Here is a 15,081-nt window from a genome sequence, read left to right on the forward strand (position 1 = left end):
GTAACATTTCGTTGTTATTTACTGTTTCGACAATTCTCTTCTTTTGGCATGACGTCACGTAGGAGTTTACGGCGGGGACTCGTGTACTCGATCGGTGGATGGCGCGCGGGAGTGACTGACGGTTAAAAAGTCGGTTGAGATAGATAGGCCAACATAATAATCATCATCACTCTTCAGGCAATTTCAACTTCATCTGGTAAGAGAATTAAAATCTTTACACTTTCATGTGTTTTTGAGTAACGTTAAGTGAAAATCTGGCGCATTTGTTGGAATAACGGTAACGTTACCAAAGGCAGTGACTGAAAACTGCACATTATATTTGCAGATGCTAATTTTTGGCTTTTGACTGGTCATTTGTTACAGTCATGATGGCTTGCGAACAGAAACAGCGCCCTGTTCAGGTAAAGATTTGTTTTCTTACATCTAGTACCACTTACTGTGTGCCGCTAATTTAGCTTGATTATGCTGTTTTTGTGTGTTCAGAGCTGTCAAATGCTGCCTGATGTGGTGTCCTCCGAGCAACAGTCACTTGTGCTTGTGAAGAAACTTTTAGCCATTGCGGTCTCAAGCATCACTTACCTCAGGGGTCTTTTCCCCGAAAAGGCCTATGGGCGCAAATATGTTGGAGGTAAAAGTGACACATCAGAGTGGAACAGGTAACTGAAATCCAACATCATCTTCATTTTTTCTTTCTTTTCACAGAGCTTAAAGTCCTAATCCTGCGAGAGCATAGCTGTCCTGGTGCTCAGCAGATTGTGCAGTGGTAAGTGGACAGTTGGCACACATCATGTTTTCATATTCATTTAATGAAAAAATGTAGGTACATATGTGACCCTGGACCACAAAACCAGTCATAAGGGTCAGGTTTTTAACTGAGATTTATACATCATCTGAAAGCTGAATAAATGAGACACAACTATCTGAAATCTGAGGGTGAAAAAAAATCTAAATACTGAAAAAAATCACTTTTAAAGTTGTCCAAATGAAGTTCTTAGCAATGCATATTACTAATCAAAAAATAAGTTTATATATGTTTACGGTAGGAAATTTACAAAATATCTTAATGGAACATGACCTTTACTTGGCATAAAAGAAAAATCTATCATTTTGACCCATACAAGTATTGTTGGCTATTGTTACAAATATACCCGTGCTACTTAAGACTGGTTTTGTGGTCAAGGATCACATATACACCATTTGGAAGTATAATGTGCTGCATGTAGAGTATCTTACTTCCACTATTTCAGGTTGCAGGGATGTTTTGATGCACTTCAAAAAAGATACGTAAGTCTGTGCTTTTGTACTCTTCTGTATTTTTGTAGTTTTCTTTTATGTTAAATAACCAGTTTAGTAGCCAGATATACTGGTTATCACTCTTAGTAACCTTTAAACCTTTTGACCTTTTGCATCTGCTTTGCTTTATCAGCTGCGCATGGTTCTTCTGTCAGTGAGTATTAAATAATGGATTCAGAAACAACAGTAATCAATTTAAAATTGTATGTTGTTTATAATAGTTTATATGCTATATCCCATAATATTTTAAAAATGAAAATGTTATTTTTTTCACTTGTAGATTTACTGTGATCCAGACAATCCACAGGTGATCAGATGCCATTCTTGTTACTTACTTTTTGAATATAATACAATAATAATGAAATCAATGCATGATGATCTTGTTTATTGAAGACTTTAAATTTCCATTTTTACTTTTCCGTTTTTGCTTTTGTTGTAGAAAGTGACTGAATGCTACCAGTTTAAAATCAAGTACACAGAGAATGGACCTCAGTTGGACTTTGAGAGGTGGCCTATCTGTTTGAGCAGTTATCAAAACTAGTTGATCAATTAAAACCACTAACTTAAAGCCCAAAACACATAAATTACATAGAATGTCCTAATAACATTTTTGCGGCATTATTATTTACCACCATGTTTTTGCATCTTGACTATATTAATGTTGCACTATTGAAAATAATCGTCTGTGTTTCCAGCAAAAATGGGCAGAGTCTGACAAAAATGGCCTGTGACAACACCCAGAAATCCAGTATGCTGCTGGTGCGCAAGCTTTACATGCTGATGCAAAATCTCGGCCCGCTGCCTGACAACATCTGCCTCAACATGAAACTCTTCTACTATGATGATGGTAAATTTAAGCTATTGTGGTTATCTCAATATTTATTTGTATAATTTAAAAGCTTTTGATACTTTGCAAATCTTCACACAACGTAAGTATCCACCTTTTTCTTCCCGTAAGAGAGGGCACAGCCATTTGTAAATTTTATGGTTCTAGCTTTCTCATCCACGTGCAAAACAGCTTGTTGTGCTGCTTGATATTACAAATTTGTGTGTCTTACCATATTATTTTAATGTATTATCTTAATTATGAGCACACTGGTTTGTAGTGCACACAGTTTTACCATTTACTGCACAAATTTGGCCCATAGTGACCTTTAATTTGCCCTGCCGTATCATATCACAAGAGGAGGAAAAAATGCCCTTGAAATATGTCTTCATTTCTAATTTACATTGTACGCTAATTTGATTAAAAAAAAACAAATGAAATCAATATAATATATAATTGGATATAATGTACTGTTTAACTTTGGCCAACAGTTCTCAATCTAGTTTGGTTTTTCTTTGCAAAATGTTTGGTTACCTCTGGTATCTATATTATTTTTTTTAGAATCAGTGTGTATTTGTGTTTCAGTGACCCCTCAGGAGTATCAGCCACCTGGCTTCAAGGACGATGACAGCGAGACGCTGATATTTGAGAGGGAACCAGTAAATCTGACCATGGGAGAGGTGGTCACACCTTTTCATAGCCTCAAAATGAGCGTCACCACTGAGCGGGTGAGATAAAGACGCCTACTGATCTGGAAGAAAATACAGAATCGATGGTGTAAAGCAGTGATCAAATGTTTTTGTGTGCATGAACAGTTTGATGGGGAGGAGGAAGTATGTGTGGGTACAAAATGGTCTTTGAAAATGTATGAGGATGGAATGATGTCTGAGACCTCAGTTCAGCAGGTGGGGTCTTTTTAATCATTTACAGATACACTACCAGTCAAAAGTTTTTGAACAATAAGAATTTGAATGTTTTTTAAAGTCTCTTCTGCTCACCAAGCCTTCGTTTATTGATGCAAAGTACAGAAAAATAGTAAAATATTTGAAATATGTTTACAATTTAAAATAACTGTTTTCTATTTGATTATATTTTAAAATTCCTGTGATTTCAAAGCTGAATTTTTAGCATCATTACTACAGTCACATGATCCTTCAGAAATCATTCTAATATTTTGATTTGCTGCTCAAAACGTAATTTGTTATAATAATAATTATTATTATTACTATTATATTAAAAACAACTGAGTAGAATTTTTTCAGGTTTCTTTAATGAATAGAAGAACAGCATTTATCTGAAATATAAATCTTTTGTTGCATTATACATGTCTTTATCATCACTTTTGATCAATTTAAATCATCCTTGCTAAATAAAAGTATTCATTTCTATACTTTCTTTCCCCCCAAAAATTATACTGACTAACGTATAATTTTACAAAAGTTTTTAATTTCATATAATTGCTGATTATTGGATCTTTCTATTCATCAAAGAATCCTGAAATACTGATATACCGATGATAATAATAATAATAATAACAATAATAAAATATTTCTTGAACAGCAAATCAGTATATTAGAATGATTTCTGAAGGATCATGTGACACTGAAGACTGGAGTAATGATGCTGAAAATGTAGCTTTAATCATAGGAAAAAATTATGTTTTTAAATATATTCAAATACAAAACAGCTATTTTAAATAATAAAATGTTTAAACTGTTTTTGCTTTACTTTGGGTCAAATAAATGCAGGCTTAGTGAGCAGAAGAGACTTCTTTAAAAATCATAAAAAAAAACTTAATGTTCAAAAACTTTTGACTGGCAGCGTATTTTCTCATTTCCTTTTCTGCCTTAACTTTACAAAATGGGCAGATTTATCTCAAAAGATGGATGTTTTTGCTCGCAGGAGTGCATGAAAAAGGAGAATGTCATCACTGACGCTGGCATTGAATACTCAGGTGAATAATAGACTCTGCTTTGCCAGTTTAATGAGATCAGCATGAATCAAAATCAAGGATTGCAACCAACTCCCAGCAACTGTTGCTCATGGTTTGTCACATTTATAGAAACTCAGGAAAACTCACAACAGGCTCACAGAAGCAGCAAGGAGGATCTTAACATGACAAATACAAAGGTAGCGCCACACAATTCACCACACACACAGGTACACTACCAGTCAAAAGTTTTTGAACAGTAAGATTTTTAATGTTTTTAAACAAGTCTCTTCTGCTCACAAAGCCTGCATTTATTTGACTCAAAGTACAGCAAAAACAGTACAATTTTGAAATATTTTTACTATTTAAAATACTATTTACTATTTCTAGTTGAATATATTTTAAAACATAATTTATTCCTGTTTTTCAAAGCTCCATTTTCAGCATCGTTACTCGTTGCCTTTAAAAATCCTTCTAATATGCTGATTTGCTGTTCAAGAAACTTTTTTTTATTATTATCAGTATTTAAAACAGTTCAGTACATTTTGTCATGATTCTTTGATGAATAAAAAGATCCAAAGATCAGCATTTATCTGATATAAAAAGTGTTTGTAACGTTATACACTATGTATAATGTTTTTAAAAGAAGTTACTGTTCAAAATCTTTTGACTGGTAGTGTAGGTTACCAATCTGCTTTAATGGCCTATGGATGAGAGGAAGCTGTTTTGAATTATGTGATGTATATTTTAGATGGACAGTCTGGTAAAGAAAACTGCTGATCTTAAGGTGGAAGCAAGGAAGACCAGGAGCGGACGCATCTTTGAGCCTCAGGTGGGAAATGCACTGCCGATGGCCCGTATCCCTATCTTTTCATGTTGGTTGGATGTTTATCACATCTTTTACCAGTATAATGAATGGAATTTCGTGAAATGTTTTGAACTACAAAACACAAATATGTCATTTTGATGACTCTATCATGTGATCCAAAAAAAAATGTTACGTAAACAAACGAGTTATGTAAAAACAGGTTAAGTGTCCTTGTTCTGTTTAACTGTAATTTACCACAACTAAACACACTTCCTCTATCTCCGCAGATCTCTCAGTTAGAGTTCCCGCTGAGCCAAGATCCCCAGCCGTCAGCCCCGAAGAGGCGAAAAGTCAGTGTACCTAAATAACCTTGTGTTGTACACTCACAGTATTTCTAGTATAGTCACACAGAAATACTTTTTTGATTCATTCAGTTGCAGAAATGCATTGTTAACAAGTTTTATGCTTCAAGGGCATGTGATAACATGAGGGGTGCACAAATGAATGTTGTTATTTATGTTAGTTTTCTACTAGATAAATTCAAACTGGTGTTTTGGAAATGTTAGTAGCAATGTAATGTAAAAGCGATGCAATGAGTCCACTAGATGGCAGCATGCACTGTGACTGATGGTTTGTGTTAAAACAGTGATTCCAATAAAATAACATGCAGGTTTCTGTACCAAAACAGACAGTTTTATGGATGTACTTGAACCTGAGAGATATAATATAATAAATAATGAATTTTTAGTCTAGAGAAGTACAGATATTAGACTCGTTTGGACAAAGAACTTGATTTGGCTTTGTTTCCTGATGCTGATCATTACAGCTAAGCAACATAACATTTTCCTGTGCAACCAGTGAAATATATATACAAATTGATCTATAAATGTATTAGCAAGATATGTCAGATGCAAAGTTGAGAATGGGGTATATGGCGAATGTCACCTGACCAAATCAGGAAAACAGGTCTGATCGCTTCCGCTTGTCGGAGAAGGTGTTAATAGCCGTATTAAATAATAGCGATATCGAAGGACATTTAAGGTAATTAGTTAAACTAGCTAGCTGTTTTTATTGTTGACGTTGTATTCTATTTTTATATATAAATGTTAGTGAAATGTATAAAAAGCTTGTATTAATCAATCCACATATGTGATGGACATTGGTCATGATCATCTTTAGTGTCTACTTTGAAAGCATCTCAAACAAAACAGCTTCATATTTAACAATGCATATGCAAAACATGAAAACTGAAAGCAACGAGACCTGTTTAGCAGAATACGAAAGTCTGTTGTGGCTTTCATTTTCCTGCATATTTGCACCTGCTGCATGCTTCAAATTTTAAAAAAATTATTTATTTATATCTTTTTTTTTTTTTTGCAAACATATTCTAAAAATGCATGGTAAGAATAATATATGCAGTAGTTCCTGTTGTCAACAGCATTCACTTTATCTAGTTCCAAAATATTTGTTGGCTCATCGCCAGAGTGTACTAAGAAATTGGCTAGCGACAAAAGCATCTAAAAAAAAACTATTCCAGATATGCAGTTTCAGGTTTGGCTGTAAAACACTGTCTGTGAGACTTGATTTGTCACTGATCAGAAACCATAGAAGACCATTCAAAAGCTTGTGGTTTTGACATTGGACTTTAGTTTATTTAGCATCTTCTCCCTCTGGTTCACAGCAGCTGCTAGTAGTCATGTTTGTACTCACATTGATGACGCAAACAAATCTCAGTTTGGACCTAAAAGTACTATGTAAAAAGAGACCTGCGGGGGGAGGGTGAGGGTAGCGGAGTGGAGTTTGGACCAAGCAATCGAACCAGGTTAGCTGCTGTCAGGCTGTGTATCTAAGTGTGGGGGGTTATATCACCCCTCAGGGCTTCAGAGAGGGGGGCTTCGGACATTTAGCAGGGGACTGTGATCCCCTGACCTTGCCAGAAGGGTAGAAAATGTTTTGCTGTTGATTAGCAATTCTTCAGCTTAGCAGCTTGGCTAAACTTTTAGTGCAATTTATTTATTTAGTTTGTTTTAAAGAATCCAAGCAAAATTCTTAAATAAGAAGTTCACATTGTAATAAAAATACCGAAGATAGTTTCATTTTGATTCTAATTAATACACACAGCATGTAGTCAGTAATAGTGTATTGTTTTTCCATTGTTCATTTGCTAATTTAAAGTGTATGAAAGAGTCTCATTTAAATAACAAGGCTGTCTAAATGTTTTACACCAGACTCTTTCAGAAAAAAAAGGTACAATGCTGTCACTAGGGCTGTAAAGTACAAAACCTAAAAGTTACAGTTGAAGTCAAAAGTTTACATCCCCCTTTCGGAATCTGGTAAATGTTAATTATTTTACCAAAATAAAAGTGGTTATACAAAATGCATGTTATTGTTTATTTAGTACTGAACTTATTAAGATATTTCACATAAAAGATGTTTACATATAGTCCACAGGAGAAAATAATAGTTGAATTCATAAAAATGACCCTGTTCAAAAGTTTACATCCCCTTGATTTTTGTGTTTTTACCTGAATTATCCACAGCGTTTTTTTGTTTAGTGATATTTGTTCATGAGTCCCTTGTTCGTCCTGAACAGTTAAACTGCCTGCTGTTTTTCAGAAAAATCCTTCAGGTCCCACAAATTCTTTGGTTTTTCAGCATTTTTGCATATTTGAACCCTTTCCAACAATGACTGTATGATTTTGAGATCCATCTTTTCACACTGAGGACAACTGAGGGACTCATCTGCAACTATTACAGAAGGTTCAAACGCTCACTGATGCTTAATACAGAAACATGGTGCATTAAGAACCAGAGGGTGAAAACTTTTGAACAGAACTGAGATGTGTACATTTAAATATCATATTTTTTCATCTAGTACTGCCATTCAGAGTCTACAGAAGATACTCACATCTTTCCCAGAAGACAAAATAAGTTAAATTTACCCCGATCTTCAAATTCAAAATGTTTTCACTCCTGGCAATTAATGCATGGTTTTTCCTTCTGGAGCATCAGTGAGTGTTTGAACCTTCTGTAATAGTTGCATATGAGTCTCTCAGTTGTCCTCAGTGTGAAAAGATGGATCTCAAAATCATACAGTCATTGTTGGAAACTGTTCAAATACACAAAAATGCTGGAAAACCAAAGAATTTGTGGGACCTGAAGTTAGGCAGTTTAACTGTTCAGGACAAACAAGGGACTCATGAATAAATATCACTAAACAAAACAACAACAACAAAAAAAAAAACAGCTGTGGATAATTCAGGTAAAAACACAGAAATCAAGGGGATGTAAACTTTTGAACAGGGTCATTTTTATAAATTCAACTATTATTTTCTCTTGTGGACTACATATAAACGTCTCTTATGTGAAATATCTTATTCAGGTCAGTACTAAATAAAAAATAACATACATTTTGTATGATCCTTCTTATTTTGGTAAAATAATTAACATTTTGCAAATTCTGAAAGGGGGATGTAAACTTTTGACCTCAACTGTACATCTTTGTACCTTGTTTACCTCTAAATAGTACATATTAGTATTTTAAAAGTTCATATTAGTACCTGAAGTGTGCGTGTTAACTAAAATTGCACCTTTATCTATGGCTGAACAAAAAAGCATAGGATTTTTTCGAGTGGCTTCCACTTTTACCATATTGATTAGTATCCAAAACATGAGATAAAATGTGTCACGACCAAGCTGAATTCATGCTTGGCATCTCTCAGCATGACAGAGTGTTTTACACGTGTGTTCCCTCTGAAATAGCAGTACCGTACACTTGACCTTGGGCTGGATGTATGTGCCTGTGAGCTGCGGACCATCACTCCTGTCAATGGAGTGAGTGTCTGACCTTGGGCTGTAGTTACAGACTTGGCACTGACTAATTTCAGCGCTGGACTTCATATCGACACTGCAATCGCTAATATGTTGGATGATAAATAACTATTGACTGTGAAGTGAATGGAGCTCCTGGACAGGACAGAGTGGCTCGCTAATGTGAACCTCGAATTGAATACAGAAACTGCCCACCCATAGATCCAGGACCAGTGCTATCTGTCTTACATTTGACTAGAAACAGCACTTTTCAAAAACAAAACTGATTTTGGGTCAGTGTCTATATTTCACTTTCCTTTTAAAGGGATAGTTCAACCAAAAATGAAAATTCTGTCATTAATTACTCTCCCTTATGTCGTTCCAAATCCGTAAGACCTTCGTTCATCTTCAGAACACAATTTAAGATATTATTAATGAAAGCCAAGAGCTAACGAAGGTCTTAACGGGTTTGGAAGGAAGTGAAGGTGAGTAATTAATGACAGAATTTTCATTTTTGGGTCTATCTTTTTAACTGTCCCTTCAAATATGAAGAATTTCATCTGTAGTCTAGCTGTTCCAGTACATCAGTCAATGACTTAATGTAAAAAAAAAAAAAAATTATTTTAAATAATAGTTTATGCACTGACCATTTAATAATAGTAATTTAATAACTTATGAAAAATATGAAATATGAAAAAAATGAAAATTCTGTCATTTATTCAACCTCATGATGGCTTTCTTTCAAACGTCATTAGCTCCCATTGATCTTCACTGCATGGCCAAACAACAGACATTTCTTTAAATATCTTTTGTGTTCACAGATGAAAGAAAGTCATACAGGTTTGGAACAACATAAGGGTGAATAAATGATAGCATTTTCATTTTTGGATGAACTATCTCTTTAAATGTTAACCGTAACCCACTAAGCGGTTATGTAAAACTTTGGCACCTAAATTTACACTGTTTACCCGAATGTGATCAACATCGACTATGATTAATCTGAGCGCTTTGAGAACAAAGCGAACCCAATGAGAAACCACTTTTAAAACAAAATGTAGGCGAGCAAAATCTTATATCGGTGAGCCAAGATTAAGAAAAAAAAATTCAAGGCACAGCGTCTGACAAATCTCAAGAATCCCGAATCACGAATCAAGACACAGCTCATATTAGGATGCAGTGTGCACGTCTGCTCCATAAAGTTTTGAAGTGTGCTGCCAAGTTCACTGCAGGCTCTCGCTCTCACAACATATGCAGAGCGCTGGAGGCAGAGAAAACTTTCCCTCCATCACTCCTCTCTCCCACATGCCCGGCCCCACCGCGCCTGACTTCTGCCCCGGTAGCCGCTGTGCCTCTCCGAGTGGATGGGTTTTCATCTCGCAGGGATGCGAGGGCAGCCACTCCGCTCCCCCTCACACTCCGTCCCCGCGGAGCACGGATTTACATTTGTACCGCTGCACAGAGCTCAGTACTGCAGGCGAGCAGCCAAATCCATGCAGCACTGATAGAAACACAAAAACAGCTTGAGCGACTTCAGTCAAATCTCTAGAGATCGAGAAATCCTCAGCCTGGAATGACGGAAGTTTATTAGTGTAAAAAATATTGTCAGTGAACAGCTTTCTTAGGAAACAAATGGAGCGAGTTAGTATACTCGTAAATGTCTGAAATATGTAGTAGAAAACCCATGAAAGATTTACGTTATTTAAAAAAACACATAGTTTTATACATACTTTGGACTGTGGAGGGGCGCTATTATTTCGATCATGTCAAAGCTACTGGCGCTAGCTGTTGCTATTTGTACCGCAACACAGCTTAGTATAAAATAATATTCTGATACACCACATTTTGCGGCTTTTGGTTGTAATTTTAAGTCACTGCTTTCCTAGCGATAAGATAAGGAGAAAAGAATGGGACAATGCCTGTGGACGAATAATTTGTTCTTTCCACTTTAGCCCTGATGCCTGTAAGGCTTTTAGTAGACCACAGCTACTGAAAGAGCTTACAAACGGCAGAGACAAGAAACGCTAATTGCCATCCTGGCAGGATGTAAACATGCGACTTTTGTCAAGATGCCGCGGCCACTAAAGGAGTTTCTCAGCGTGGATTTCACTCGATATCTGGGGGCGTTTAGACTCCTTGTGGGAGATAAAAATGGTGCCACCCCCCCCCCTTTTTTTTTGCTTTTTCAGTTTTGAATTTTAGTCAGTGTTTGGTGTGTATGTTTGGGCATAAAAAAGTTACTACATCTACAAAGTTGCAAAACCCAAAGTCTTATACATATTTTGATATTTTGTTTTTTTTAAAAATCCCTTTTTAAGAACTACAATGAATGGCTCCTTTGGACTACAGCGTTGTTTTGTTCACTTACAACGTGAGTTTTTTTTTAAATTCGTACATTTGCACTAGACTCAGCTAGGCTAATCAGTGATGACGTTCTTTGATAATGTTAATGTTTTTTGTTTGTTTTCTGTAGCTGCGTTTTGAATAACTAAAGAAATTTATGCATTATAATTAATAACTTACAATGTTTTTATTCAATTGTTGTCATGTTAAATACAAATTAAGTCATATTAAAAAACATTAGGCTGCTTTTAGCCTAATGCTGGAGCTAGTTTCGTGCAATGCAACTAAGTATGTAAATAAATTAGCATGATAAAATCATAAACACCTTAATATATCCTTAACTATAACAGAGCAGATGGAATTTGCTGCTTTGGCAAGGGGCGTGGCAGTGATTGCCATGGCCAATCACAACGCACTGGGACAGCTAACCAATCACAACACATTTAGTTTTTTGAAGGCGGGCCTTCATCAAACCCGGAACTAATCGAGCCATTTGTGCCAGGCTGGGGAGAAAGGTATTGTAATAATGTAAATTATGTTAAAAATAATGTGTTTTTCGAACGACCAATGAGAGCATTTTCTAGTACACCCCCAAAACAAAATCAAGACTTTGTAAAAGAGCATAATAGGACCCCTTTAACATTTTCAATGATAGTATTTGTATGCTATCTTAGTCTGTATATAATGAATAATATAAAACTAATTTTATATGTTCACTCAAAAAGTCAAACCACTCAGTAATTCTTCTTAAACTCACACTAGGGTGTTGCTGGGGAGGACAGAGGCAAAAAGAAAGATGTAACCGACATCTCAATCATTTGAGTAATTTTTCTGAGCAGTGGCCATAAGCAAGGAAAGGGCCTTTGTCCTAGACCGGCTTTTATTTCCAGCACTGCAGGAATTGTGATGGCTGTGCCTCGGGGCAACAGAGGCACCTTAAGGAGCCCCACCTTTAAATCCAGTGCGCTGTGACTCCAGCCGTGACCCCTAGCTGGAGGGATCCCTCAGGCCAGATTTAAACGAGCTCCCGCAGGTCCTTCTCCGTGCCTTGCTCGCCTTCACAAGCTCTTGCTGAACTGGTGCAGCCTGGTCTTCCTGGCCTTTCTGATTTGTATAACAGTCAAAGTAACGGCTGGACTAAACGGCCTCACATTAGGTAAATGGCGTGTGGCTGTTCGCATATGCAGACAGGGAGATGTGCGGAAAAATCAGATGTGACATTTTCCGTGTGGGCCGCAGTACAGCGCGTGGCAATGCTGAAGTGCCTCACAACAGTTGTAAATAACACAGGCAAAGTGTCGTGATGGCTGTTTTTGAAAGCGTGGCTTTCGGTCCAAGAAGGAACTGTTTCTTTTTTTTTCTTTGCGTTTGTGACGAAATAGGTCCAGCTGTCTTTTTACCATTGTTTCAGGCTTCTTCCTTTTCTTTTAGCTTCCCTCTCACTATCATTACCACTATTATGGAGGCCATGAGAGACGCAAGGCAAAAGAGGCATACAATATCAGGTATTGATCCACACCCATCACCACACAGAGAAAAAACGTGGGTTCAGGGGCTGCACAATTCAGACTGGACAGTGCGATCGATAGGATGCTCTATCAGCCGTTGCCATGGCAACTCACAGAGCAAGGACAGAGCCCGGCGTTTATTTACACCTGTCTTCTACTCCCTGCCACCTTGTGCTAGTCCCTGCCAGCTTGTGCTGGTTTAAGTGCCACCCAAAAAGAGTAAATGTTACACAGTGTAATACTTTATGTATTTCATGTTTTTTTTCATAATGCAATTTGCATTTTCCTCCTCAAAAAAGTGTATTTTGTAGGTGTACACAATAGCTTTGTCTCAATGGCCGCTGTTTATCTGTGTTCTTTGCACAAGTGTACGGGTCTTTACTTTGCGTTGACCCCAATTTGCAGGTCAAGTAAACATGTTCAATGCTGCAGCCGTTGACTTGACGAGGTCATAAAAGAGAGCTGGGGAAGAACAGGCTAAGGCTTTTTTCAATGAGCGCATGAGTGAGCAAAACACCGCAACAAAGAGCGGATCAGCAGACAACTTAACACTAAAAGCCAGCCAACTTAACACAAGAATCCTCTTAGACGCAATCTGTGTGAATATGGATCGCATTAAAGAGTCAAATGGTTAAACAAGTCCTAGAACGTTAGTTCATTTTTAGGATAAAGTAAAATAATGTGCTCAGTGAAGCTGATGTATAATAATGTATAATATCAGCTTATACTCTTTAAGTGAAAAATCTTAAAACAAGCATTTTAATAATCTAAAGAACCTTTTTCCACTAAATATGTGACCCTGGACCACAAAACCAATCATAAGGGTCGATTTTTTCAAAATTGAGATGTATACATTATTGTCCATTGATGTGTCGTTTGTTAGGACAGGACAATATTTGGAAATCGGAAATCTGAGGGTGAAAAAATCTAAATATTGAGAAAATTGCCTTTAAAGTTGTCCAAATTAAGTTCTTAGCAATGCATATTACTATTCAAAAATAAAGTTTTCATATATTTATGGTAGGAAATTTACAAAATATCTTAATGGAACATCATCTTTACTTAATATCCTAAAATTCAAAATCGATACATTTGACCCATACAAATATACCAGTGCTACTTAAGGTTTTGTGGTCCAGGGTCACATATATATAAAAGGTTATATCAATTAGCATTGCATTATAAATATACTTTATCTAAATAAAAATAGCCAAGATTGCCTGAAGAACACAGATAAACTGTATATTGTCGCAGTTGTTTGTTTATTGTCTTTAAGTTTCCTCAGTTACAATTTCTCTATCTGCATTTTATTCAGCTACAGCGATAACTGGATACCTTTGTCCATATTAGGGAATTCCTGGAGTGTCGTCAGTACTATTACCAGGGTTGCCAGGTTTTCACAACAAAGCCTGACCAATTGCTATTCAAAACTATCCCAATCGCGTTTCGAGGGGGTCCCTCGTTAAAAAATGTGTTCAGGGGTGTAAAATACACGTTTCTTGTCAGGCACTGTTGCCAAGTAAGCAGTTTTCCCATGGAATTGGGCAACTTTAACACTGTTGCTGCAGGTTGTTTTTGATGTCCGCAGGTTTAAGAGACCCCAGTAACTTCATATTTAGCTCCTGGAATGCGAATTTACCAGGGGAACCCTGACAAAAAGTGTGTATTTTACACCTCTGAACGCCTAAAAATTTAATGGGGGACCCCTTCCGTGATTGGGATTATTTTGGGCTAGTTTTGAGTAGCGATTGGGCAGGTTTTGTTGCGAAAACCTGGCAGCCCTGTTGTTGGGGTTCCCCTGGTAAATTCGCATTCCAGGGGCTTAATATGACGTTATTGGGGTCTCTTAAACCCGCGGACATCAAAAACAACCTGCAGCAACAGAGTTAAAGTAGCCCAATTCTGCAGGAAATCACAGGACTTGGCAACACTGACTATTACTTCTGCTATGCATATGTGGAGTTTCTGCACAAGGGCGCCCCCTGGCTTCCAGTCTGAATTAAATGTGTGTAATCAGTAATGCTCACAATAGGAAAGATAATACTTTTCTCTAAAAAAACAGAATACCCGGAATTATCGTCACTGATATCATTACCGTAATAATACCAGAAATTATCGTGATATATTTTTAAACCCATGTTGCCCATAAAATCTATCACTTTAAATGCTACATTAAGCCATTGCGATATTATAATATGCAGTATGAAAATTGGGTATTCATTTCGAGATTTAGTAACGATAACTTTTAATAGTTTATAGTTTTTGAAGATTAACTTTCATTGAGCATTAGATGACAGCAAAGCTAATCTAAATATAAAAAAAGGAGAAACAAGCATGAACAATTAAATATTCATTATAACGAATCAGAAAGAAACCCTTCAATATTAACCAGTAACCAATATTGTCTATTCCAAGTTATATAAATAAAATCTGAGATACTGTAGACTCAAAGGCTTTAATTCACTAGCTGTGATATAAGGGTACCGGCACACTCTGATCCTTCGCCTCTGCACTGTGTCTGTGTGTGTTTAAGTGTGTAAGCATTACTGAAGCCATTTTGAACTCC

The 15,081-nt window shown here is 36.5% G+C and overlaps 1 protein-coding gene across 3 annotated transcripts; it reads left to right on the top strand.

Moving 5' to 3' along the window:
- Positions 1-78: 78 nt before the first annotated feature.
- hormad1 (HORMA domain containing 1) lies at positions 79-5,479 on the top strand. Of its 3 annotated transcripts, none has more exons than XM_051131960.1 (15): positions 79-196; positions 326-401; positions 484-628; positions 703-763; positions 1,248-1,284; positions 1,427-1,447; positions 1,574-1,600; positions 1,733-1,800; positions 1,989-2,140; positions 2,705-2,847; positions 2,935-3,024; positions 4,022-4,073; positions 4,182-4,249; positions 4,801-4,881; positions 5,145-5,479. In XM_051131960.1, exons 2-15 carry the CDS (start codon positions 366-368, stop codon positions 5,223-5,225), a joined length of 1,062 nt encoding a protein of 353 aa, XP_050987917.1. In that variant the 5' UTR covers positions 79-196; positions 326-365; the 3' UTR covers positions 5,226-5,479. The 3 variants fall into 3 exon arrangements, with proteins under 3 accessions (XP_050987917.1, XP_050987920.1, XP_050987918.1); XM_051131961.1 differs by having other exon boundaries at positions 87-196; positions 364-401; XM_051131963.1 differs by lacking the exons at positions 4,022-4,073; positions 4,182-4,249.
- Positions 5,480-15,081: the final 9,602 nt, after the last annotated feature.

This window comes from Labeo rohita, chromosome 16 (genome assembly GCF_022985175.1).
Source record: "Labeo rohita strain BAU-BD-2019 chromosome 16, IGBB_LRoh.1.0, whole genome shotgun sequence".
Lineage (NCBI taxonomy): Eukaryota > Metazoa > Chordata > Actinopteri > Cypriniformes > Cyprinidae > Labeo > Labeo rohita.

Bases quoted from the DNA above. Each gene is read 5' to 3' on its own strand.
- hormad1 (XM_051131960.1), top strand. From the start codon at position 366: ATGATGGCTTGCGAACAGAAACAGCGCCCTGTTCAG. The intron at 402-483 runs GTAAAGATTTGT...TTGTGTGTTCAG, and splicing joins AGAAACAGCGCCCTGTTCAG to AGCTGTCAAATGCTGCCTGA. The intron at 764-1,247 runs GTAAGTGGACAG...CCACTATTTCAG, and splicing joins GCTCAGCAGATTGTGCAGTG to GTTGCAGGGATGTTTTGATG.